A 26,329-nucleotide genomic window follows, 5' to 3' on the forward strand; every position below is an offset into this window, starting at 1 on the left:
GGGGGTGTGAGCTGCAGGGCTGGGAGATGGCCCCAGCAGGGATACTGAGCCAGATCCCTCCTGGAGCTGCTCTGGTGTGCTGTTGGCTCCTGGGGCTGTGGAGAGGTGGCTGGGGAGGGTTTGCTTTGGGAAGCAGCTCTCAGAAAGGCAGCTTCACAGGTGTCCTCTCAGGCTGCCAGTGGCAGAAGGGACCATGGAGTGAGGGTGCAGGATCAGTGGCAGAGCAGCAGTTTGTCACCTTGCTGTCTGCAAGCTGGTCATTTTGGTACCGTGTCTCAGGCTCATTTTGGCACCTGCTGTTGCAGGGGAGAAAGACAAGCCCCCCCCCCCCCCCCCCCCCCCCCCCCCAAAAATGGCTTCTGATGAATGAATGAGAACCTGCAGGTCCATGCCCAGCCAGGATACACATGATGCCTCAGGTTTGAGCTTTTATATTTTTCACATTCTGTTCTGCTTTAGTGTGTGGGTCTGGGCTTCATATGAGGGGATGGTGAGCTCCTGCACAGATCAGGGAGACAAAACAATTCCTGCTCTAGCTGGGCACCAAGGACAAATGATCCAAATCTCAGGCCCAAGAGCACAAACAATGTGGACTGAAGAGAGGAAAACAAGCAGGATGGGACTGCATGGGCTAAAGCTGTAATTGGACAATTAATTCCAATATGCAAATGGAGCAGAACTTATAAAATGAGAGACCCAAGAGACCCCATGACCAGTCATGCATTTTGTGACCATTTTGGTTCATCTTGGGTGTAGCCCTGGCTGGGCTCTTGTGCTGCCCAAGGTGGATCCATTGAGACCACCTAATAAATCCCTGCTTTATTCTTTATCTCTGTCTAGTCTCTGTTCTATTCAGCCCTCACAAGGCATCACACAGGCCAGCTCCTGACTAAGCTGCCTGGGCAGGATTGGGGTGCTCTGGGAACACCCCAATGGTGTTTTCTTGCTGTTCTTTCATACTGCAGGAAGGCTGACCTGCACCAGCTGGGTGAGTGTGGCCAGGAGCCTGAGCACAGGGCTGGGTCCCTGCTAGCCCTGGGGCAGAAGGGTTCTGAGCTCAGGGGTTTCAGTTCAGTGGTGATGGCTGGAGAGATTCAGAAGGGGGAAATGTACTGGGATGCTGAGTGGTGAGGGGGCAGTGGGGTTCAAGTTGCCTGCTCCCAGGACACACCTCTGAAGTGCAGTGATGACCGTAGTTTTCCCAGGGGTGTGGGTGCTTCAGAAATAAGCCAGAAATAGCAAAGCACTGCAGGCCTCAGAGCACCCCTGAGCACTTTATTCTCACAGCTCGCAGCCCACCCACACACACCCACGAGCAGCCTTGGAGCAGGCCTGGGGCCCTGCAGAGACACCAGAACGCTGGAGACGCAGGGAGAGGCACCCTCAGAACAACAGGAGCTGTGCTGAAGGGCAAGGAGAGTCGGAGGGTGGGAAAACAACGAGGACAGACCCAAACCCACAGCCCTGCCAGTCCCACAGCACCGTCCTCACCCCACAGCTGCCCCTCGGGCTGCACAGCCCTGCACGGTGCTGGAGCCATTCCTCAGGAAGGGCCTTCCCGTGCCAGCAGGCCCAGGCTGGCATCGGGCAGCAGTGCCAGCCATGGCTACCCTGTTGTGTCCCACAGGAGGCCCGTGGTGCCCGAGCAGAGCAGCAGAGCCCCCTCAGAGGACAAGCACGGCCTGCAGCATGTCTGCCAGCACATAGGAGCTGTCCCAGGGCCGGCCCGGCTGGCGCAGGGCCCCCTCCAGCGCCCGTGCCCGCGCCCCCAGCTCTGAGGGGCTGCGCCGGGCCGCGGGGCCCGCCTGGCACAGCAGGATCTCGTTCACCTCGCCCTGGATGCGGCGCGCGTAGAGCAGCGGGAACACGGCCCTGAGGGCGGCCAGCACCGACTCCTTCAGCCGGGCATCGCGGCACACCAGGTTGAGCACGAAGACTCCTGCAGCAGGGAGAGAGGAGGGAGCTCAGAGCAGCCGGCGCACCCCACTGTCACTGTGACATTTATGAAAAATCCCTTCCCCAGGGTTTGTCTCCTTAGAAGCCTCAGAAAAGAGATGTAAACAATAATTATCTGAGTGCTTGGAATGTGCTCTGGAGGTTGCTCACCAACAGGTGCATGGTTCCATGTGAATTGTTTTTACTTAATAACCAATCCCAGCCAGCTGTGCCGGACTCTCTGGTCAGTCACAAGTTTTTATTATCATTCTTGTCTGGCCTTCTGATGTCTCCTTTCTCTTTCTTTAGTATAGTTTTAGTATATAATTCTATATACTATAATTTCATACACTATAATTTCATATACTATAATATACTATAATATACTATAATATACTATAATATACTATACTATACTATAATATAATATAATATAATATAATATAATATAATATAATATAATATAATATAATATATATCAGCCTTCTAAGAACTAGGAGTCGGATTCTCATCTCTCACCTCGTCCTGGGGACCCTCACAACACTGCAACCATTGGTGACCACACCCCAGCCTGCTCCCTGCCACCCTGTGCCACCCTGGTGAAAATGTCTCCCTCACTAGTGTGCCCCTGGCTCCATTCCACATCCCTGCTGCCACATGGGTGGTGGGTGGCTACGAGATCTGTTCTCAGGTATTGCCCACACCTTCTGCTTCCAGAAACCTCTGCTGGCCCCCTGGGATGTCTCAGCCTGTCTCAGGCCATCCTGCTGTCACAGTGCCCACTGAAACACCCAGATGCAGGACCCCCAGGAGAAGGGGATGCCATGCACCAATCCTGGCTGTAGCCAGTATTCTCCAGGATGAGAAATGGTGGCACAGCCCCAGCTCCACAAAGAACCGACCAGCCTGGCCACAGGGACATGGCCACATCTCCCCTCCTACCTTCTGGCTTGAGGATGGTTTTAACTTTCTGCAGAAAGGGCTTCTCCACAAAGGCTGGGGGTGGGCAGCTCATCCCCACCGTGAGGTCTTTGCTGTCCACATCAAACATGATGGCATCATACTGGGCTGGTGCTGCAGGACAAAGCACAGACAGCTGTTACCCTCTGGGACAGAAGTGAGCTACACACGTGGGAAGGCCAAAGATGGGATGGTCAAGACACCCCTTCTGCCATGTTATGGGTGACTTCTCTGCTGGGGTTTCTCTTTACAAGCCCTTGGTGCTGGGGGAGGCACCAACCTCTACACAGGTTGGCAAGGACAGGCTGTGAGCTGCAGAGACCTGGTGAGGCTGGGGACTGTGACACAGGGCAGGAGATGGGCAGGAAGGGGAAGCAGGTGGTGACAACAGCCCAGGACTCTGCTACCCACGGTGGCACCCACTGGGCTCGATGGGGCACCTGAGATGCTCTGTGAGATGGTACCTTCAGCTGCCAGCTTGGCCACGTAGTCCAGGCCATCGGAGACGTGCACCTGCATGCGCTCACCCTGGCAGAACCCGAACCAGCGCGTGGCCACTTCCAGCATGGAGGGGTCGATCTCCACCACGGCCACGCGGGCCTGAGAGAAGTAATCGTGGACAAAGAGGGGCAGGCTGCCCCCGCCGAGCCCCACCACCAGCACTGCCAGCTCTCCTGCCAACCAAGAGCACCCAGTGAGCCTCCAGGATGCCACAATCCCACTGCTCGTCTGTCATGGACATATTTTATGAAAAATCCTTTAGTTAGGATTTTTCTCCTGAGAAGCTGAGAGGCCTAAGAAATTAAATGTAAACAATAATTATCTGCTGCTGTGGAATGAAACAGGTGCATCTTTGATTGGTCTCATGTGGTTGTTTTTAATTAATGGCCAATGACAGTCCAGCTGTCTCAGACTGTCTGGTCAGTCACAAGATTTTATTATCATTCCATTCCTTTCTATTCCTTTCAAGCCTTCTGATGAAATCCTTTCTTCTATTCTTTAGTATACTTTCAGTATATAATTTTCTTTTAATATAATATATATCATAAAATAATAAATCAGCCTTCTGAAACATGGAATCAAGATTCTCATATCTTCCCTCGTCCTGGGACCCCTGCAAACACAACCACACTCATCCCACCCACCATCCCCAAACCGCTTTGGGAAGGGTGCCCGGGGCACCTTGGCCAACAGAGCCTTTCCCCAAGGGGCTGTGGCGTGGGGACACCTGCCCCAGCCCAGCCTCCCACTGTTGGCCTCGTCACCTGGGAGGGCGTCGGGGCCCCCCAGCAGGCAGAGCCCCGCAACCATGGCCTTGTGGTGCTCACAGCACAGGTAGCTCTTGTCGATGGCTCCAGGTGACTCTGTGGGGCTGGGTTTCTTCTTGTCTTTCCTCCTCTTCTTCTGGCCTGAGTAACAGGAGACACCAGCCAGTAAGGCAAGGGGGGAGATGGAGGTGCTTTCTGAGAACCAGCCACCCTCAGCCCTGTCCCACCCACGGTGTAAGAACACTACCAAGTGTCACAGACATCTTTTAGGAAAAATCCTTTCCTTAAGATTTTTCCTCCTGAGAAGCTGAGAGGCCTCAGGAACAAAATGTAACCAATGGTTATCTGCCACTGTGGAATGCAACAGGTGGATCTTTGATTTGCCCATGTTGTTGTTTCTAATTAATGGCAAATCACAGCCCAGTTGACTCAGACCCTCTGTCCTAGCCACAAGCCTTTGTTATCATTCTTTCTTTCGTATTCTATTCTTAGCCAGCCTTCTGATGAAATCCTTTCTTCTATTCTTTTAGTATAGTTTTAATATAATATATATAATAAAATAATAAATCAAGCCTTGTGAAACATGGAGTCAGATCCTCATCTCTTTCCTCATCCTCAGACCCCTGTGAACACAGTCACACCCAAGGCTGCTCTAGAGCATGACAGGCAGGTCCCAGCAGGACTTCTACCTTCTTCCTGTACTGCTCTCACTCTCTGTCACCCTAAAAAATCAACCTTGGCCCCTGCCCTGTGTACCTGGGAGAGGTGTGGGGGCCAAGAGCCGAGCCTCAGACTGCACCACGTTCCTGTTCTGGAGGAAGATGAGGCGGCGGAAGTAGCAGCTGCCATCTCCCTTCACGTCCTCCACCACGAAGTCCCCGCTCAGGGCGCTGCTGCCACGGTGCCGCACCGCCCGCACCCCGATGTCCCCTCCCACAGACAGGAAGGGCACCTGCAGGGAGGACAGGGCTGCTGGGCTTGGCTTTCCCACTGTCCTGACTGAGCCAGGACGAAGCAGACACAATAGAGGAGCAGTGGGATGCCACAGGAGAGCTGGGGATCTGCACTGGATTCACTCCCAACACAGGGAATGCAGGGAGCAAACACAGCAAGAGTTTTTACAAGAGCTCAGATGGTGTGGAGTTGGGGCAGGAAGGAGAAGACAGAAGGAACAGAAGTTAAAGCCAGGATTAAGCCAGGAGACTAGATGCTTTTAGGGTTTCTGGATCTCTGCTTTTCTTGTGATGTTGGATTTTGGAGAGCAAGGACTTTGTACTGAATCCTACCACACAAGCACCTCAAATCCTGCCTCCAAGCACAGACAGACAGCTGGAGGGAAAGCCAAGAGAAGCTGCACCTGAAGCCCATTGCCTGCCCACCAAGGCATCCAGCTCAGTCTCCCTTGGAGAAGAGGGTTTCCCCGGTGGCAGAGCCAGCCTGGCCGTGTTTTGGGAAGCCCACCAGGGGGCTGGGCAGTGGGGGCTCACCTGCTGCCGGGCAGGGAGGCCCGGCGGGGCCAGCTCCATCACCTTCCCTGAGAGCTCAGCCTGGATGGCGGCCATGCCCTCGTAGAGCTGCTCCCTGTGCAGCGCCACCGTCAGCAGGCGCCCGAAGCCCGCGCTGGCCGCCAGCTGCCGCCGTCCCTCCTCCGTCCCAAAGAGCCACTCGGTCTCCCTGCCCTGCGGGACTGCAGAAGGGGCTGCCATCAGCCTGGGCTGCTCCCGGCCTGGAGCCACCAGGGGAGGAGCCACAGGGAATGGCAAGACATTCAAGGGAGGTGGCACTGCTTGGTTAGAGCCAGGATCTCCCCTGCTTTGGGCAGACTCATGGAAAAAGCTGGAAAAGCCACATCTCATTAGAAGGGGTGTCCAACAGGCTCCTGAGCTGTCTCCAGGCCGTGGGAGCTTTGCAGGCATGCAGGGAGGGAATGGTGCTGCTGGCAGAGGCTGACACATCTCTGTGAGTGCAGCCCCAGCAGTCTGGCCCTGCAAGCCAGGACATCCACAGAGAGCAGCGACGCCTCCCTGGCTCCAAGGTGCTAACCTGGCTGTCACCAGCATCCAGGCAGGAATCACCACCTTGGAGGCAGGGCAGGCAGTGTCCTTCTGCCCAACAAGCTCCTCTGTGCCACATCTGTGCTTGCACCACCCCACTGCAAAGCCAGGACTAAAACATCACCCCAACGGCAAAACACATACCCCACCGCAAAGGCAGGGCTAAAACATCACCCCAACCTCACACAGGTGGGTTATTTCCCTCTCCAGCCCCAAATTCAACAGGCCCTGAAGGGCTGGCTGTTTTGCAGCTCCTGGCCAGGGCAAGCACCTGGCTGCAGCCTGCACGGGCTGTACTCACTGATGAAGATGGCAAAGTGATTGTCCCGGGAAGGTTTCACCGAGGGGCTGTCCACCACGTGCAGCGTGTAGCGAGGCTTCCCACTCTCTCTGTCACACAGATCCAAGGAAACCTGCTCCTTGCAGGGGGTTTTGCTGATCTGGCTGCAGAGCAGGGCATAGTGCTGCCTGTCCTTCACGGCTGCCAGCAGCCGCTCTGCGCTCTCCACCCGCACGGGCCTGTCCTGCTCCTCGGGGCACATCTCCAGGATCTGCGCTGCTGAGCCAGGCACCTTCCTGAACTTTGTCATCACATACACAAAGACAGGCAGCACAAACTGCTGCTTGTCCCCACTGCTGGCCACCTGGTGGACTCGCACCACCCAGCCTTCCTGGGAGAAGTATTCCACAGCTTTCTTCAGCACGTGGGCTTGTGCCAAGGAGACGCAGAGGTAGCGCCCTCCCACCTGCAGCACCCGGCTGATCTCAGCAAACATCTGCTCCACCTTGGCTAAAGTGGCCTCCTCCTCATCGGTCAGCAGGGCATCCAGCGTGCCTTTGTCCAGGACCACTTGGAAGTGGGCATCAGGGAAGTCCATGTGGAGCATGTCCATCAGCAGGTAGCTCATCCCGGGCCGGGTGCTGGCGCTGCGCTCCCGCATCTGGCGCACGGCGGCGTCGCTGACGTCGATGTTGACGATGTCCTGGCACATGCCCACGTCGTACATCTGCTCGCTCAGCTCCGAGTTCCCACAGCCCACCACGAGAACCTGGGCAGCAGCACAGAGCAGGGAGATGGTGACAACACCCTGGAAATACCCCCCCTCATTTAAGGAGCAAATACCAGATGTGTGTGGGGCCCTCTGTGAAAAGCACACCCTTGGGGCCTGCAAAGTCACTCTGCATGGCCCAGGATAACATGTCCACAGGGCACAGTCCCGTGGCACAGACGTGATGTGTCTGCTGCACGTTTTCTGAGAATGACCCCGGAGTTTTAACCCCCAGAGCTGCCCAGACTAGGGCCAACCAGGGGTTTCTCCTGTCCCCTTGCTAAGGCACACTGGGGGCTTCACATTGAGAAAAATGCATGTATTTTATGATTGGCTTTTTGCAAACATTAAAATGAATATTATATGTGTTGTGTTAGAAAGTTACACTGTATTAATTCTCTAAAGTAGTGTGTTAAATATAGTTTTAGGTTATAAAAAAATATTAAAATAGAAACTATGCTATGTAGGATACTTTTTTAAAGAACTTGCAGCGAGATAGCAGCCACAGGACACCTAAATCTTTCAGAAAAAAAGAATTTATTGCCCTCTTATCAGAAGAAATAAACTTCTTCCCACTTTGAAGGTGCTGTCAGGATTATGAGGAAGAAGTTGTTGATGACCAGACAGAATCCTGTGTTTGAATGGAATTTATGCATCATGTATGAGGTGTATGAATATGCAACAGGCTGTTGCTTTAAAGGGTTAATCCTCTGTTAACGTGGGTCCTTTTTCAGGCTCGTGCTGCCCAGAAAAAGGTACCCGGACATCCGTAACTCTTTGTTTCTATTGTCTCGTATTGTCCTAATTCAAATTGTTCAAATTATTATTACTCTAATTGTATTACTATTTTATTACCATTAAACTTTTAAAATTAAAAAAAAAAACCAAACAAGTAATTGGCGTGTTTCACAACATCATCTGTGTCAGTCCTCACACACAGAACCAACTAGCCTGGAAAAGATCTCTGAGAACGTGGAGCCCAAGCGATGACCAAACACCACCGTGCCAACCAGACCACGGCACTGAGTGCCACGTTCTGTTTCTCCTGAAACATCTCCAGGGACGGTGACATTCCAATGTCTAAGCGCCCTTTCTCTGAAGAAATTCATCCTCCGACTGTCCACCCTAAACCTTCCCTGGCGCAGCTCAAGACTGTTCTTTCATTCTGTTGCTGGGTGCCTGGCAGAAGAAGCCGAGCCCCAGCTGGCTACAAGCTCCGTTCAGGGACTTGTAGAGAGCGGTAGGGTCAGAGCTGACCTCCTCTTCTGCAGGCAAAACCACCTCAGAGCTGGCGGCACAGGAGGAGCGCGGCGGGGACACAGCGCTGGCTGCCAGCGGGGCTCACCTTGTCGCGGGGCCGCACATACTTGTGCAGAACGGGGCAGAGCTCCGGGAAGGCCCCGTACCACTCGAAGGGCCGCTGCCCGCGCTGGCGGAAGAAGCGATCCCAGTAGCGTGCGGAGCCGAACTCGGCGGGGCTGCGGGGCAGCAGCTCCATGGCCGGGCCGGGCAGGGCCGTGCCCCGCTCCCGCCGCCGCCACGGCCCCACGTGTGCGCCGCGCTGACCGCTTCCGGCTGCGCGGCACGGCGCGCCCGCCGCCCATTGGCTGCCTCCGCCCTGGCCACCGCCCATTGGCTGCCTCCGCCCAGACCGTTCCCCATTGGCTGCCTCCGTCCAGACCGTTCCCCATTGGCTGCCTCCGGCCCGGCCGCTCCGCGGCCCCGGCGCGCCCCCGCCCGGTGCCGGTGCCCGTTCTGGTGCCGGTGCCGGTCCAAAGCCGCCCCCGGTACACAACGGCGCAGCTTTAACAGCGCACAGCGCTGGGCTCTGCTGGAGCAATAAAAAGGAGAGCGAGGCAGCGGTGGGTTCGAAGGAGCAGCTTTAATGGCAGCCCGCAGCGGAGGGAGTCTCTGCGGCGCTGCCTGTGACATGCACCCCGCCTGCTCGGGCAGGGCTCGGACACGGGGATCTCCAGGGGTCCTTTCCCACGTAGGAATCCCGTGCGGCTGTGTGAGCTCCCTCGGCGCTAGCTGGGAGCGGGGCGGGGCTCTGGAGAGTCGCTCTGAAGAAAGAAGGCGGAGAGCTCGCTCAGCGCCCGGTACCGGTGTGAGATGGAGTTCTTCACCGCCTTGGGCATTTCAGCGTAGCTGCGGGGGACAGAAACAAGTGTCAGTAGCAGGGACACTACAGCACATCGCTGGAGCACCGAGAGCTCCCCTCTGCCTCCCTGCTTGGCTCATCTGTAGTGACAGAACCCCTGATCCGGGGGTTTCCCATCACCCACTGTGTTCTGATCCAGGAGAACATGTCCCCTGATGCCCTTCCTCACAAGTAAGTTCCCCTGGACACCCTTGACCAAGGTTTGCCTTACACCAAGAGCTGTAGGTAAAACACCACTTACGTCTGGTTGTAGCCATTTGGCTGAAAGCAGGGATCCCAGCCAAAATCCCGAGGGCCCCTGGGCTCCACTATCACTCCCTGCCATGAGAAAGCACAGAAAAACATTAAAAGAACACAAAAAAGCACAAAAACCCCTTAAAGACTGCACACCCTTGCAGTCACATCTCAAACACAGACAGAGACATGCAGCCACAGCTCACAGTGCAGCCACCACAGGCCCTGCACGTCCCCTCCCCAGGACGTCACCAAAGTCAGCAGCTCCAAACTCACACTGCCCTATGGTGACCTCTCCAAACACCAGAGCTAAGAACTGTTATACAGAGGGAGAATTTACTAGGAACTAATATTTAAATTTACTAGGAACTAATATTTAAATTAGTGCATTCACTAGGAATTAATATTTAAATTCCATTTTACACATTCATTTTTTTAATGTTGACATTTTAAATTTTTTTTAATCAACTAATTAAACCATATATCCCTACATTATCCAAATAATTTGTCATCAACACACTTTCAATTAACCTTCCTCTATATTTCCTAGTATCAAAAACAATAACCAACTGTCATCATCACTCCATAACCACCCCCAAACATAGAATTAACCCCAGAACTAACCCCCCCAAAAAACCAAACAAAAATACAAACCATGATCATAAATCATCAACCAATCACCCACCAAATTTTACGTTCTTATAACTTATAAAAAAGCATGACACTGAAGATGTCAAGATGGCTGCCACACACACCCAAGGACAAAAGATTTAGTCCTAACCTTACTGTTAGTTTTTGCTAGGTATATACATGCAAGTATCCGTGCTCCATACAATTCCCTAAAAACTGAGCCCAGAGGAGATGGGGCTGAGCAGACTGAGGTGACGCTCAGTGAGCACCCCTGAACACAGGGCTGCACCCCAGCACCCACCTCCCACCAGCTGCGCCCTCCCCAGCGCCCCAGAGGCCAGCACAGTGTCCCCAGCAGGGGCACAGTGGCAGTGGCAGCAGAACCCCCCTCCCAGCACACAGCACCTACGTGGGTCTGCCCTTTGAAGAGCTTCACGGGCTCCTCGGGGTTGCCGCTGCTGAAGGCGAAGGTGCAGAGCGCGTAGGCAGACTTGTCCTCAAAGCCAGCCAGCAGCTTGTACAGCCCTGGGGGACACAGGAGGGAGCCTGCAGCTCCTGCTGCTCCCTGGGAGCACAGCACAGCCACCCAGTGTTCCACATGGCCTTCCCAACCCCCCTGGGAGGTGACAGAGCTCAGGCACCAGTGTGTTCTTGGCAGGATCCCTGCTGTGACTGAGGCCAGAGCTCAGCTCTCATCTCCAGAGCCCGGCCATGAATCTGGGAGAGGAAGCAACCCAGCATAACTAAAGCCCCTGGTGCTTGAAAGTGATCAGTGCTCATGTTAATGACACCAGCACAGGATTTGCAGTCACACTCTGAGCTGTGGGGTCAAGGCACAGCAGGGGAGGGGAGTGTTAGTGGAGAGGGGCTTGCCATGAAGCCACAGGGAGCAGGAGATCTACCAGGTCACATTGAGGACAAACAAGATGCTTCCATGAGCCCTGCCACCAGCCTGCAGAGGCAAGAGTCTGGGAATCCAGGGATGGAGCTACTGAGAAAAACAACATCCCAGAAAGGAGGGCACAGAACAGGCTGGAGGAACCTGCTGGTTCCCCCAGCATGGGCAGGGAGCCACTTCAGGGGCACAGGAGTGGGTCACACACAGAGCAGGGACATGAGGGCAGTACCTTCTGGCTTGAGTTTCTCCAGGAACCATTTTCTGAAAAGGAAGGAAAGAGGGAAGATCAATTTTTGCAATTATCTCTCAGATATATAGACATCCTTGTGACATTGTTGCTTACATTTTCATAGGCCTTTGAATCCCTCTCAGTATGCTGTAAGATCACTCATTCTGCACTATTTACCAGGAAGGACAGACTTACCTCCTAAGCTGAAGGGGACACAGTGAAACAGCAGTGGGGTATTTAATTTACTGTATCCTAGTTTTATGTATATAAATACATAATAACTTTGTTACCTTCTGGATTAAAGCTGTCCCTAGGAGAACCTATGGGGCACTCATGGCAGAGTCTTGCTGAAAGGCTTGGTGCCTTTACTGCTCTTTGGACAGCTTCCCAAGCTGCCAGAGCAGGCAGCACAGATTAAAACCAGAGCCAAGAGCCCAGCTCTGTCTGTCCATCCCTGCTCTGTGATTTACCACAGGGCTCAAGGAGCTCAGTGCAGCCCCTGGCGTGCAGGATGAAGGGCAGGGCACAGCCATCACCTCCCTGACCCCACTGCTCCTGCAGTGTGGAGCCCACCCTGCCAGCCTGGGCCCCTAACCCTGGCACATGAAAGGGGAAACAGCCACTTACATGTAGGGTCCTGGGAGCCCCCCCAGGGCATTGAAGCACAAGCAGGTGTCCTCTACTATAACAGGTCCCTGAACCTACAGTGACAGCCCAAGAGAAGAACATCAGACCTAAAGGAAGGCATTGCCTCCAAACCCATTCCCATGCTCCGTCCCATCCTCATGTTTCCACCTGACATCAAAGGCAACACACACCAGAGACAGACACAATGAAACCCAAACTCCCCCCAGGCAGGCCAGAGAGGCTGAAACACAGTAGGGAAGGTTTCACATGGAGAAAAACAAGCAGAGCTGAACACTCCCTGCCATTCTGGAGGACAAGGAAAGGGAAAGCCTGTGTTCCAGAGCCATGCCTGCAGGATACCCAGCCCAGAGCCAGCAGACATCAAACTCTTTGTCCTGCAGCCACTGGGCCTGAAGGAGCTTCTGTGACCTCCCGCTGCTGGAGGGACACAGCATAAACCAGCACAGCCGGGTGATGGGAGAGCAGCAGGGCCAGTCTGGATCGTTCAGTGTCCCTGCCTGGGGTCCCCCCACACCCATCCCGCCGGGAAAGGAGAAGGAGCGAGTGACCTGCCGGGCGGCTTCGCGGCACTTCTGCACCGAGATCTCGTCTGGCTCCCCCTGGTACTCGGGCACTGCGGACACGGGGACGGAGCAGTGCTGAGCACACGGCGGGGCCGGGCCGGAGCGGTGCTGAGCACACGGCAGGGCAGGGCCGGAGCGGTGCTGAGCACACGGCAGGGCAGGGCCGGGCCGGGCCGAGCCCTCGCACCCCGCCAGGCCCTGCCAGCAACTTACGGTCAATTTTCTTCGCCACCAGCGTGTAGGGAGAGGAGTCCCCGAGGATCTGCGTGACCTGCGCAGGAAGAAGGGAGTGACAGGGCAGGGAGGGACAGAGGCAAACCCGCTGGCCAGGCTCGCTCCCGCCGCCCTCACCTCCTCCAGTTTCTTGGCGTTGCCCGTCACGAACACGACGCTCCGCCGCGCCGGCGCCGCCATGCTGACCGCGCGCTCGGCCCCTGCGCGCCCGGCCGCCAATCAGCGCCGGCGGCGCGCCGCGCCCCGCAGCGCTCGACCAGTGGGGAACGCGCCCGCCCCGCAGCGTCCAGCCAATGGGGAGGGCGTCCGCCCACGCCAGAGAGGCGGGAACTGCCGGCCCGCGGGAGGCGCGCGGAGGGCGGGGCGGGCCGCCATGGCAACCGCTCCCTCACGGCCCGGGCCGGACTCACAGCCCCGGCCTTTACAGCCCGCGCTGCCTTTCCTGAAGTAAAATCAGCTGCAGTCGGGGAATCGGTAAGGGAATTGTGCTCCAAGCTCTGATGCTGCTCAGCCTCCGACCTCAGGCGCGTCTCTGTCATCGAGTTTCCTGTGTCGGAGCCATAAAGTTCCGTCGTTGTTGCTTTGCTGCCGGTGGCGCCTCTCACAGCCAGAGCTGTCCCTTGGGAACGTCTGTGCCCAGGACAACCCCAGCACTGAGTGACTTGAAGCTAAAAGCGATCAACAGCCAAGTCTAGCAGCTCGGGGCAGTGCACTGATGGCTGCATTGTGGCAGCTCTCCCTGCCCTGCAGCAAAAGCTCCAGGCTCGAGTTCTGTCGGTGGGGCCGGTGTGGAGCCCTGCAGGAACAGGTCAGTGCAGGGGGGCAGCAGGCCCTGGGAAGGAGCAGCAGCACAGTCCCAGCTCTCCCAGCGTGTACCCACTGCCAGACCCTGCCAAAGCTCCTGCTGTGCCAGGGGACTCCTCAGGAGGGATTTCTTTCCCCTGGGCTGCCTGGCTGCCACAGCCAGGAGGCCTCTCTGCACCTGCGTCCATCCCTGTCCCTGTCCATCCCCCTTCCCCGCAGGCATCAGGGTCACAGCACAGCCTCACACAGCAATCCTCAGAGGAGGAATGCACTGCTTTCGCCAGAAGATGCCATTCCCTGTACAAAAGAAATCATGTGGAAAACAGCAGCTGATGGTCTGTCCTCTGCATGATGAAGGAATGGGTAAAACAGACCCAAAGCTTGGGTGAAGGAGTTGTTTTTGTTGTAGAAGCTCCTTCATAACATCTCCTAAGTGAAAACCAATCCCCAAGCATGCAGACAGTGCTGGAAACAACACCCCTTCCCTTTCTGCTGACTGCAGTTCTCTCTGCCACCAGTCCAGGGTGGGACAGCACAGGCTGCAATATAAAACCACAACACCAACGGAGTATGTGGAGGACTGCTCTGTACCACCCCAAGAGCAGACACTTCTAATGGTCTTTCCAGCCTTGTGGGGGAAAAAATATTTCTATAAAACTTGCTTAGCAAATTCTATTCCTGCAATGTTTCTGACCAGGACTCCTGTGGCACCAAGGTCCTGCTGTGGGTGGCAGCAGCAGCAGGAGCAGCAAAGGCAAGGCTGGGCAGTGGGAGAAAGGCAGAGGCCCAGGCAGGGCTCTGCAGCAGCAGCAGGAGTGAATTAACTCACTTTCCAGCTGGCAGGACATGGCACCAAAGAGCTCAGTGAGATCTGCAGCCCCCCTGGAGACAGACACAGTCCCTCCTCATCCACCTTCATGAGCCCTTGCAGGCAGAGAGTAGCCAAAGGAACAGACAGGATGACTTTTGTCCCTTCCACTGAATGTATGATGTTAAACCAGCCTATACATCAGGAGGAAAAACCCAGCTTGCCTTCCTGATTCCCACCTGCAGAGATCAGCTCTCACAGAGGGGAAAAGCTCTGTTTGTATCCCAGCTGGGCAAGGTTGATGTTGAATCCCATCCAGCCCTCCAGGCTGCCCTGCTCACTCCTAATCCCCTTCTCTGCATGGGGCAGCACTCAGGTGGAAACTGTGCAAGGTCCTGGGGGCAGGCTCAGAGGAGGAAGCTGGGACATGGCACTGGAAATTCTCTGGGGCACCATTTCCCCTCCCCAGAATCATTTCAAACACGTGCTCAGCAGGACAACAACGCTGCTCTCATCAGAAAAGGAGAAGCAGAAGAGCTTGGCTCAGCTGAAGTGCCAGGCTCAGGGCTGGAAAGGAGAAGGCTCCCAAAAATAAAGGGCTGACAGAAATGCCACCAGCACTTCTGGTGACACCAAGGCTGGAAACATCAAAACACCAGTCCCACCCATGGATAGAGGAGCTGAGCTCCTGTTCATTCCAGCACAGGGGTCCCCAGTGCCCATGTCTGGAACAATCCCCACCCCACTGGATCACAAGGAAGTGAAAGTGGCTGCCATTCAGAACCATGCCCACCACATCATGGTGAAGGGCTCTGAAATGAGCTGGGCTTCTTCACTGTGCATGGAGTCAGGAGGAGAATTGTTCTCCAGCTGTGTCTTTATACCATCGTGCTTCTTGCTAGGTTTTACACACATTTCTTACTTTTGGTTAAGAACACACAGAAACAGGGACTCCCAGCCTCAGAGAGCCCTGAATGGCCTCCAGAACTTTATGAAGATGTGCAAAAACTCCACGTGTACAGTCAAAAATAGGTTTACTGGAATGTCTTTAGTCACAGCTGTAAGCAGCAATACTGAAAACACTGAGCTTGTGCATTCCCATGGCAGGACCAGAAAGTCTTCTGGATTGTAAAACCTAATTTCACTTTTTCTCTTTTCTTTTTTTTTTTTTTTTTGAACAAGAGAAAAACAACACCCTTGCAGTTGTCCTCAAAAGAATCAGTTCCCTATAATGGTGCATTTCCCTTCAGACATTTATCCCCTCCTTTTCTCTGATTCAGAGTCCCCTCTGCCTTCCACAGCAGGCAGCAGGGAGCTGCTCAAACCATATTATTATTATTATAATTATTATTATTAATATTACAACTCAACCATATATACAGATAGACCATAGGGGCAAGTAGCCAGCTCCAAACCAGAGACCCAGAATTCCACAAAATAGGTGGTTTGGGACCTGAATCTTGTGTTATAAAAAAAGTCTGACAGCAGGACAGGTACTTGACTGGAAAAGGGTGGTTTGGTAGTTCTTCAAACGCTCCCTTAGAGCTGGCTGCTTGCCACCACCTCCTGCTCCCAGGAGAAAAACCAACTTCCAGGCTATATACAGATATCTCACTTAAATTACACAGCAGATTGGTTATCCCAGAGGCAGCTCCAGCAAAGCCTCCAGCTGCCCTGTCAGGAACGGTACTTCAGGACTATGGGCACTGCAAAACACAAAGAAAGAAACTCTCAGCTCTCCCCATCCCTGCCAGGGAGGAGTCCTCCCATTTCTGCAGTGACAAACCCCAGCAGCTGTGAGCAGAAGTGTGTTCCCAGCCCCCAGCTGAAGCAATCTGCTGTCTGCACACATGCTAGACAACACATCCTGCTACCTTCATCTCCTTCCAGCTTCCCAAAACTAAACCAGATGGGATTTTCCATCAGTCTCTCTCTCAGCCCTGCTGCCAGCTTTGCCTCTCCCACTGCAGGCTGTGTGTTAGGAGGACAACAGAGGCCACAAAGGCTTTGCTGAAGGAACAGAGCTGCCCCTGGACACCTCAGAGGGAGGAAAAGCCTCCAGAGCCAGTGGCACAGAAAAGCTGCATGCCATGCTGGACTGCCTGCAGCATGTCCTTCTGCAGGCAGAGGGATCAATTATTCCTGCCTGGAAGAAACATGCTCTGGTCATTCTGAGCTGTTTGGTAGGAAAAGCAGTGACATCCCTGCTCTGGGGAGGCCAGGAAAGGCACAGAGCGTGGGAAGGGACCAATGGCAAAGCCACAACAGCTACTCAATGGAAATTAGGGAGCACATCAACTTTGGGGAAGAGCATTTGTACACAGCAGGCTCACTGCAAGGTGCCTGATACATGCAGAGATGTTTCTGGAAGACATTGCTCTAGCCTGAAACTCTTCCATGTACTCCCACCCACCCTGGGTCAGCACAAGGCTGGCAGGGCACTGCTGGCTTTCTCTGGTCACAGTCAGCAGGACTTGCTTGGAGCCTGCTCCCGTGTGGAAGAGGAGCACAGAGAGCTCTGCAGGCACCCCTAATGGTCACTTAGGGCAGAGTGGAGCCCGTGGGGTGGCTCAGGCACTGTCCCTCAGGGCCAGCAGCACCACAGCGTCACTCCCAGCATGGAGGGCCACCATGGCAGGCATGGCTGGGCTGATGTGGAGCTACTCACCGATGATCACGAGCAGGAGAATGACCACCACCATGGCTATGATCGCCTTCATCTGCAAGGGGAGCACACGGGCACCTTACACAGGGAGCAGGGCCAGCTGCTTCAACCTGAAAGGAGCTCTTTGCTCCCAGCTGGGAAGCAGAGCTGCTCCACCTCCTCCCAGGGCAGGCAGCTCAGCATCCTTCCACAACCCCAGCCCTGCCTGCTCCCCCTCCTGCTCACCTTACAGTCTCGCCACCACATCTGTCTCCGGAGATGCTTGGCTCTTTTGCTAAAAGCTGCAGCATTGTCTGATAAACTGTCTATTAAAGGAAAGGAAAGAGTCAGTTCAGTGGTGCACACTGTCACAGCACCCACTCACCTGTTCTAACTCAGTTCTATGCAGTAAAAGACCCAACCACAGCCACAACTGGGTCGATGTGACACGCTTCCCCAGAGCACACAAGTCCCACTGTGCTCCCTCTGTACTGGCTGCTCTGAGGACAGGAACATGCTCTGCAAGCCAGTGGCCAGTGCCAGTGGCCAGTGCCAATCTACCTTTGCTTGAAGGACCAACTAGATCCCAGCACCTCCAAACTAATGCCTCTGCACAGAGCAGCAGGTGAAGGTGGAGAGAGACTCAGCAGAAAGTCAGATGTGCAGCCCAAGGCTGAGCAACACCACTCTGAGCAAGGACAGAAATGTAAACCCAGGTGTGACAGGAGGTGCTTTCAGAACTGAAGCAGGTTAAGCTGGCCCAGCAGAGCTGTGTTTGCCATCACACCTGATTTATCCTGCAGGTCGTCCAGGCGCTCGCCCCTTTCGATCACCTTGGTGATGTTCTCCTGCATGACATCGATGACTTCATCCACCTGGTTCTGGACACTGGGGAGGCAAAGGCAGCGTGAGAGGAAGGAGTGAGCACCAGAGCTGCCCAGCCTGGCAGGATCTGAGAGCTCACCCACAGAAATGAAAGGGCACAACAGTGGAAAGAGGTGGATGGGATGCAGAGAAAGCCAGAGGCGTGGCATGGCATGGGGTGGATCTCCAGCACTCCCAGGAGGGGCAAGGGAACACAAGGGGCTCAGAGGAAGCACTGGGGAAGTCAGCAGAAGTGGGACACCCTCTCTAACACCTTCAACCCACAAATGCAGTATGAAAAGGCACTAATTGCTATTGGTGGGCACCTCTGCTACAGAAGAGCTCACAAAGGGGAGAAAAGAAGTACAAAAACCAAACCTTATCTTTCTACATTTCATAGACCTCCACATCACACCTTTGCTCAGTAACTTGGGGTGAAATCAAATCAGTTCCCTCCTCCAGGAACTGAGTTACTAAATTAAACCCACCCTGCCAGGGGCATTGAGAGGATAGCAAAGAAATGGCTGATATTAACTAAACCAAGTTATAATTCATCTTCTCCTAGGTTATGTAACTCTGTGGGCAGCCTTCAGCGAACAGCAGCCTAAATCACACCCGTAGGGTTATTAAAAATGCATTTATTCACTCCAGAAAAAAAAAATACACTGGCAAGAGAGAAAAATTTTCCTGGTGGAAAAGTACTGCTCCATTCTGGTTTGTCTTTTGGAGCTAATACACGTTTGTTTTCCTGGAGATAGAAATGAGGATTTTCTTGAGGCCTGGGGGATAATACATTGTTTGAGACATACCGTTCCCAGAAAGGCAACGGCACTAGCAGGATCTTGGAGACAACAAAACAGAAATAGCTCCTGAGAGAAACAGCGTATCCTCCCCCAAGGCCCACGAAACTGGAGCCAACACAGACTCAAGGCCAGTCAATGAACCACAAACAGGGCTCTGTCCTCGCCACCATGCCTCTAATTAATTGATTAATTAGAGACAGAGGTTCACACTGACCTATTTCTCTTACCAGCTACATGCCTCTCAGCAAGCAGACACCTGTGCTGATGAGGAGCAGCTGCAACCAGCAATAGTGGTCACAGTACTTGCTCACATTTATTTACTGTTCCAAATACAGGGGAGAATGGTCATTTGAAGGCATTTTCCTCTCCAGAAAGCTCTAGAAAGAGTTCCACATCTCTAAATATGAAGGGGTTTCCCATCTTAGCCTTTCAGATCAAGCTCCTCAGCACCACTGAACTTCCAGAGTGAGAAGAGCCAGGCAATCCCTCTGGAATTTCTGAGTCAACAGCTGTGATAAGGCACATGCTGGACCCCAGCAGCACGTGTAAAAATTTGCTTTAGAACAGCTTTAGGACAGCATAAGAAAGGAACCTGCCCTCTCTGCTGCATCGCAGAGTCTGTGGGAGCAGCCTCTCTCTGAACCCTCCTACACCACACAGTGGCAGCTCCTGCCTTCCCCACTGCCAGGAGCTCCTTATCTGGAGGGGAAGGGCACAGACAATGCCCAAAGACCTCTCAGCAGGAGCTGCCCCGTGCCAGGAGCCTGCTCTGATCCCCTGTTTGTTTTACACAGCCCGAGGCGAGTGGCAGAGCTGTTGGCAGAGCTCAGAGGGTGGCACTGAGGACACGGACAGGAACACACAGCAGTGCCCTGGGGGGCCAAGTGTCCATCCCACACAGGACACACAGCCCCAGGGCCCATCCCTGGGCACTGGGGGACAAGCAGGCACGTTCTGCAAGGGGCTTTCCTTATCTTGGCACAACAATCCCAGCTTGGAGCTGCCAGCAATGCAGCTACAGCTTGGGGCGAGAGGAAAAGCACCAACATCTGCTACCCCAGCTGAGCCAACTTGGCAAAACCTCTAAGCCTCAAACATCGGCTTCACGCACACAAGTCTACATTTGCACTATGTAAATGTTTCTAAAATCATTTTCTGGCTTCAAAATAGAGAGATTTCCTCCCACAACAGATTTGTCACCAAGTTATCCTGGTACAACTAACAAGTGGGAGCACACAAGGTTACAGTGCATCTAGGAACTTGCAGAGCAATGCAACAGCACCTGTAACCCTGCCAGTGCAGGTCAGAGCCCTGAGGGGGCTGCTGCAGTCCTGGGACACCCCAAAGTGCTGCAGGCAAAACAGGCTGGTAACTTCCAGCTGCTGGGGTGGTTAACAGCATTTGAGGGAGAGCTATGAAGCACAGACCCTTAGTGCCCAAGCTGCTTCTCAGCATCCTGCCTCTTCTCACTTGAGCTGCTGGCAAAATGCTAAGGGCCCTTGTTACCTGCCCAAACCCTGGGCAAGCTGTCAGCTGTCCCCAAGAGAACAAAACATTGCACACATGAAGAATGGAGGCACAAAGAAATCAAGGCTTATAAACTCCCAGAAATGTTGAGGTGTTGACTCCTATGGAACACAAATGCATTTGGGTAGCACAGTTTGCCATCTGGGGGAAAAACCAACAAAACAACACAGCAAAGAACAGGAAGGAAGAGGCCTAGCCAGGGAAATTCAGACCCCCACATAGCACCTTAACCAGACCTTAAGCCAGCCCTTTCTTTCTGCTCTCTCCCACCCTTCACTGCTGCCTCTCCAAGAAGGGGGCTGAAAAATGCTCAGCCTATGTATTAGCCCAGCAGCTTCAGAACAAATTCAAAAATTCACACTAGTCTGGCATGCTTGAGGTAGGAAACTCAAGTCACATCAAGAAGAAAATATTTTCTTGTTTTATTTGGCAAGAGGGAATGAGTCCTCTAATACAAAGTGTATTTCCTCTTGGGGAGCTATGGGCTTTTGACACATACACTTCATGTGCTTTACTCCTGCCAGACTTCCAAGAGAAATAAAATGGAATAAATACCTGCCAGGAAAGGGAGCCAGACAAAAACATGAAATATGTCTCCCATGACCTTCTTTCTTACTAATTACTGCAAGTCTGATGCTTTTAACAAGGACAGCAAGTGTATACCATCAAAGCAACGAGATGCAGTGGCACTCAGCTTGCTTTAGACTCCTCTCTTCTTGTGCTCCTCTGCTCCAGAGTGGGAGGAATAAGCCTCTCCATTGTGCCCAGTCTGGGTTAGGTACTGAAAACCTGCCTGGGCTGCTCAGGGTGCTGGGCTAACACCAGTGCTGCATTCTCCAGACACTGTAAACAGCCTGTGCACACACAAGGGGTGTGCTGCCCAAGGCTGCTGCTTGTCTCCAAGCTGGCTGTTTGCAGCCAGCATGACACTCCAGTTTTCCACCCCTGTGATATTAACAGTGTATTTTGGTGCACATTCCACCCAAACACCCCTGGTTGTGGCAGCCACCCAGGGAAGAGGGAACAGCAGGAAGAGCCAAGGCAGATGGAGGGTACAGAGGCAGAGGCTGCACAGCACTCCCCAGCTCTCTGCAGAGAGCCCTGCTGCTCCCAACAACGGGGTAACAGTGCTGAACCCCACCACACAGCCATGGACTGAAGGTGCTGCTCAGTCCCAGCTGGGAGGAGAACAGAACAGCAGTCTGTGCCTCCCTGAGGACTTTCAGTCACTGAAAGGATTATATCCAACAATGATTCCTGTCAGCATGGGCCTGCTATCACCTTCAGATGAAAGCCTGGACTGTGGTTGGGGTTCACTGCACAACCTGCAAGGAGCCCTGGGAAGCTGCAGTCAGCTCTTGCCTCAAGAGTTCAAACCATTCCCCAAACCTTCCCCTGCTCAGGGCCAGCCAGAGCCACTGGGGCTGGCAATGCTGACCCCCCAAAGCTGCACCATGGGGGATTCACAGAGACCAAGGGCTCCTGGGGAACCCCAGCATGAGCCTCAGCAGCAGCATGAACAAGAACCCAATAGCACAGCTCCCTGAAAGCACAAAGATCAGCAGTACAGTGAGTCAAGCAGTGCAGAAAAGGGGCTGATTTTAGCAGAATTTTTAAAAATATGGTCTGTGATGAGAAGCTCCTTTTCCAAAATAAAGAAATCCAGCTGGAAGATGAACATCCCAGCCTCCCTTGAAAAGACTCTCATGCACACATTCAGCACTTCTTCCAAAGCCTCAAAGCAAAGGCAGAGCAAGGAGAACAGCTCTGCCTTACCTGTTCTTTGTACCTTTGGGGAAAAGGATAAAAGCCCTTTAAAAGCTGTGTTTCAGCTCCAGCCCTCCCTGGGCATGGGGGCCTCAAAGGGACCCCATGTGGCCTCTCAATTACCAGAGGAGAGTCCACCCCCACCAAGCAGCTCCAGACACATCAGGACAAGGCTCAGCTTGAAGGGGACTGGCACTTCCTCCTGTCACTGTTGCTGACTGCCACTCACCTCTTTCCCCTACAAGGTTTGCAGTGTTCCCCACAGCTGAGCCAGCCTTGAGGGTCTCTGCTGCCAAACTCCACCCTGACCCAATCCATCCCCCTTTCCTGCCAAGGACAACTAGGAAAACTTTCCAGTCTTGCCCCTCACGTTGAACATGTTCCACACCTTTGCTCCCATAATCCCATCACTTTTTCCTCTACCCAATCCTCCACCCAGTTTCCTTTTACACCCCTCTTCACACCTCGTTCCTCCAGCCCCACGCTGCCATGGCCTCTCCAGCTTTGCCCAGCTATGCCTCAGCTCTCCAAATGCTCAAATTCCTCCTTAAAATGTCTTTTCCTTACAGCTTTTCAGCAGCAACCCAACCCTGTCTTTGCTGAAACAAAGAAAACTGAGTCACTATGAGACCAGGCATTGATCCTTACAGCACAAGGGTTGAGCTGATCAGAAACTTCCCAGTGATCTCCATGACAAGAAGTGATGATTGCATGGTGTAAGTGCTTATTAAACAAAGCAATCAATGCTGATGAGAGCAGAAAACAAATTCTGTTGTGTAACAGATGCTCTGGATGCTCCACAGGTGTAGCCCCTTGACAGCCCAAGGGCCATATTCCATGCCACATCCACTGTGTCCAGGCAATCTCTGGCAATGGGCAAGCCTGGTGTGTGGGCCATTAGTCACATCACACCTATGGACCCACCAGCTCCTGGCTAAATGCTCCTTTCACTTTTCTTCCTTGTCACAGTGCCATGTCCTCCTCTACCTAAGCCACTGCTCCCTTCTGCCAGCCTCAGACAGGCAAGAGAAGAGCTCCTGTTGTCTCCCACCAACAGGGAACAGACGCTGCAGGTGCTGTCCAGCAGAGAGGCTGAAGGGATGGACACTACCCCATCTCTACCTTTCTGTGGAGGTGAGACCCCACTCATAAACCCAGTTCTCAGTCTTATCATTCCCTGCAGGTCATGCCCTGGAAGGGAGGCTCTATCCACACTGGCTTACTCCACAGAGCAGTTCCTCTCAACCAGCAGCATCCTCACACTCTGGGGGGAACAGAGATGCCCTGAAAACTCAGGGTGCAGCCACCTGCCCTCTGCCTCTTGTGCAGCTCAAGTGCCCTTCACCCCTCAAGATAACAAGCACAGCCTGATGCTGATGGTGGCAGTGAGTCATCCCAGAGCTGTGCTGGCTTCTTCCTGGCATGGAAAAAATCCCTAACCAAGAGCCCCACACAGGCTGCAAACAATGAACAGCCTGAACAATGCCCAGGCTGCAGTACCCACACAGATCTCTGTCCTGGCTCCACAGACATCAGCAAAGAACAGGGCAACACAGACCAGAGGTCTGTGAGTAACCCCACACTTCTCATTAAGTACCACCACCACATCCTTCACAGGAAAAACTGGAGCCCTGAACAAGCTTCATCCAGGAAATGACTCGATGGGAGAATGATCCAGAGTGTTCACTCCTTCCTTCTTGCCCCACTCCTCCTCCAGCTGTAATGGTTTCCTGTTTTCCAGCTGCTTTGACCCCAGTGAGTCACTGCTCATCTCCAGGTGACCTATATCAGGTTTTTATCTGGAGAAGAGGATGCCAGAGCACCAGCTGCTGCCCAAACCCCATGGTCCTGGTGTGTTCCTGGCCACTTACTTTCTTGAAATGTTAAGGAGCATGTTACAGGATGAGGTAAAAAAAAGCCTCAAAAATCAAAAAATGATGCTAGGAAAGGTTAAAATTTGGGGTTAATGCTGTAGAAAAAGAGCCTCACAAAAGCATGGAACAGGTCACCACCAGAACGCAGCCAAGGGCTTCAGAAACTCCAATAAGCTACTGTGATGTTATTTTATCCCCTTGCCTCTGTCAACACACAATTTCTTGACAGGCTGCATCAAAGCTGAGATTTCCTTTAGCTGTGGACACATGGGGTAGGACAGGTCAGTTAGAAGAACACAGACACAAGGAATGTTCATATGATGAGCTACACAGAAATACTCTGACAAGACAGCAGCAGGGGCTCCCAGTGCCAGAATAAATTATCTCCATGACACTAAACAACAACAACTTACTGCCTGATCTTGTCATTCCTGGGTCCAAACCTGGTTCCAGAAGGGCCCCTCCTGCAGGCAGAAAAGAGCAATCAGGACAGAAGGTACAATGAAAACATGTTTTTAAACCAGAGCCAAAGGATACAGAGGAAAGAACCAATGCCTTGTGCACAGAGAATTGTTTTCATACTCCCATCAGTCCCTCCCACGTCTAAGGATCCAAGGGACATCTCACTCTTACAAAAGGTCACACCTATTAATTCATGCTCAAGGCCAAGGCTCTGGAAGAACATCCCAAAGGAATCAAAGCTTTTCATTCCCAAGCCCCCAGCCTCAGAGCTGCAGGCAGGTATGACACTGCATTCCAACTCACAAGAAAAAGTCTTCCTCTTCATCCGAATCTTCCTCCAACAAGTTCCTCTGCAAACACAGAAAAGCCATTTCATCAATAAGCACCATTTCACACCCACATTTCCAGCTCTTAGGAGGCAATCAGCATCCTCTGACTGCAGGAAGGCCCTCTCTGCTCAAGGGACAATCCCCAGCCCTGCATCCAAAATCATCAGATCACCCACAGACACCCTGGGCTGTCCCATCCACACAGGAAATCAGATCCATTCCAGATATGAAGGACGAGGTTTCTCCTACATCTGATGGCAGCAGATGTAAGAGGGATGACAAGTGAACCTTGGGCTGGAGGGCAGAGGGGTCTGGCAGCTCCTCTGTTTCACCCCAAAGGGCCCCCCAGGACTCCCCTTTGCTGATCCACTACACTCCATGAGAGGATCCAAAATCTAATTTTTTAAGGGGAACCCCACAATCCCACTGAAGCCTGAATGTTCCAGACAAAACCATTTCTGTTTAGGGTCAAAAACAATCAGGAGGGGAAGGTGACACGCTAAAGCTGTGGGCCCAGGGACCCAGCAGATGGTCCATGGGGTACCAACAGTTGCTGCTTTCCCGTGTGTAGCTCTGGGCTCCCACCTGCAAGCCTGATGCTCTGATGCTGCAGCTCACCTACATTTCCATCTATATTTGCTCAACCAACTCAAGCAAACCTGCAACCCCGTGCAATAGTTCCAGCCAGTGCTTCCCTCAAGGGAGGAGCAGCCTGCTGTGGCAGCACCGGCTCCTGTTCTCGCTGGCAGCTGTTGGAGCTGCAGCAGCGTTTCCGACCACAGCCCAAAGCAAGCTTCAGCACAGCCTGACCCCAGCAGGTTAAATCCACCTCATCCAAACCAGGCAACTGCTGGGACCTGTACTCAAAGCCTGAAAGTGACGGGACCGTGGTGACAGGAGAAAAAACCAGCTGTAAAGCACAGAGTGACTCCACTCAGCTCCTTCAGCCAACGTGGGCAGCAGAGCCAGGCCGTGTCCCCGCCCGGCTCTGCGGAAGGGCAGGAGGCTGGGGAACACCGGCATCTCCTGGCCACGAATGCGGCCCGAAGGAGCCGCAACAGGTTTCCAAAGCAGCCGTACCGGGGCCGGTGTGACACACACGGACAGCCCTCACCGGCTGAACGGCGCTGTCACGGCGCTCCGGGCCGCTGGGCCCCGCGGCTGAGGCTGCGGCGGCACCGACACCCGGCCAAGGCCCCCGCACCGCGGGCACCGAGCCCGGCGAGTCCCGCTCAGCCCCGCAGGAGAGGCACTCACCCGCTCGCTCTTCACCGAGCCCGTCACCTCGTCGTCGTTCAGGTGCCGCTTGAATTTGGGAGGCATGGCCGGTCTGTGCCGCGGCTCTGTACCCGGGGAGAGGAGCCTGGAGGGGAGAGCAGGGAGCGCCGGGCAGGCCCAGGACGGGACCCGCCGCCCCCGCGCTCAGCGGGCCGGGCCGGGCCGGGCCGGGCCGGCGGGAAATGGCTGGTGCCGGAGAGCCCGGTCACATCGACCACTCCGCCCGCCGCGCCGAGCGCCGAGCTGCCGATAGCGGGCGGGCCGGGGCGGAGACACCACGGGGAAACCGGGCGGGACCAGCCCGAG

The 26,329-nt window shown here is 53.9% G+C and overlaps 3 protein-coding genes across 3 annotated transcripts; all 3 read right to left on the reverse strand.

Moving 5' to 3' along the window:
- Positions 1–1,236: 1,236 nt before the first annotated feature.
- Positions 1,237–9,034, reverse strand: METTL13 (methyltransferase 13, eEF1A N-terminus and K55). Its single transcript, XM_071435764.1, has 8 exons — positions 8,612–9,034; positions 6,519–7,266; positions 5,651–5,850; positions 4,920–5,115; positions 4,161–4,304; positions 3,360–3,569; positions 2,878–3,009; positions 1,237–1,939 (listed from the first exon to the last, which is right to left on the reverse strand). Exons 1-8 carry the CDS (start codon positions 8,897–8,899, stop codon positions 1,665–1,667), a joined length of 2,193 nt encoding a protein of 730 aa, XP_071291865.1. The 5' UTR covers positions 8,900–9,034; the 3' UTR covers positions 1,237–1,664.
- A 95-nt stretch (positions 9,035–9,129) lies between these two features.
- On the reverse strand, positions 9,130–13,135 carry ITPA (inosine triphosphatase). Its single transcript, XM_071435778.1, has 8 exons — positions 12,981–13,135; positions 12,843–12,900; positions 12,615–12,679; positions 12,046–12,119; positions 11,419–11,450; positions 10,701–10,816; positions 9,669–9,745; positions 9,130–9,414 (listed from the first exon to the last, which is right to left on the reverse strand). Exons 1-8 carry the CDS (start codon positions 13,041–13,043, stop codon positions 9,294–9,296), a joined length of 606 nt encoding a protein of 201 aa, XP_071291879.1. The 5' UTR covers positions 13,044–13,135; the 3' UTR covers positions 9,130–9,293.
- A 2,357-nt stretch (positions 13,136–15,492) lies between these two features.
- Positions 15,493–26,291, reverse strand: VAMP4 (vesicle associated membrane protein 4). The gene is made up of 7 exons (XM_071435779.1): positions 26,003–26,291; positions 24,720–24,766; positions 24,368–24,418; positions 17,907–18,007; positions 17,366–17,445; positions 17,144–17,195; positions 15,493–16,181 (listed from the first exon to the last, which is right to left on the reverse strand). The coding sequence occupies exons 1-7, from the start codon at positions 26,066–26,068 to the stop codon at positions 16,153–16,155; spliced, it is 426 nt and encodes a 141-aa protein (XP_071291880.1). The 5' UTR covers positions 26,069–26,291; the 3' UTR covers positions 15,493–16,152.
- Positions 26,292–26,329: the final 38 nt, after the last annotated feature.

Source organism: Agelaius tricolor, unplaced genomic scaffold (genome assembly GCF_023055355.1).
Source record: "Agelaius tricolor isolate 1412-34295 unplaced genomic scaffold, bAgeTri1.0.p SCAF_11, whole genome shotgun sequence".
NCBI lineage: Eukaryota > Metazoa > Chordata > Aves > Passeriformes > Icteridae > Agelaius > Agelaius tricolor.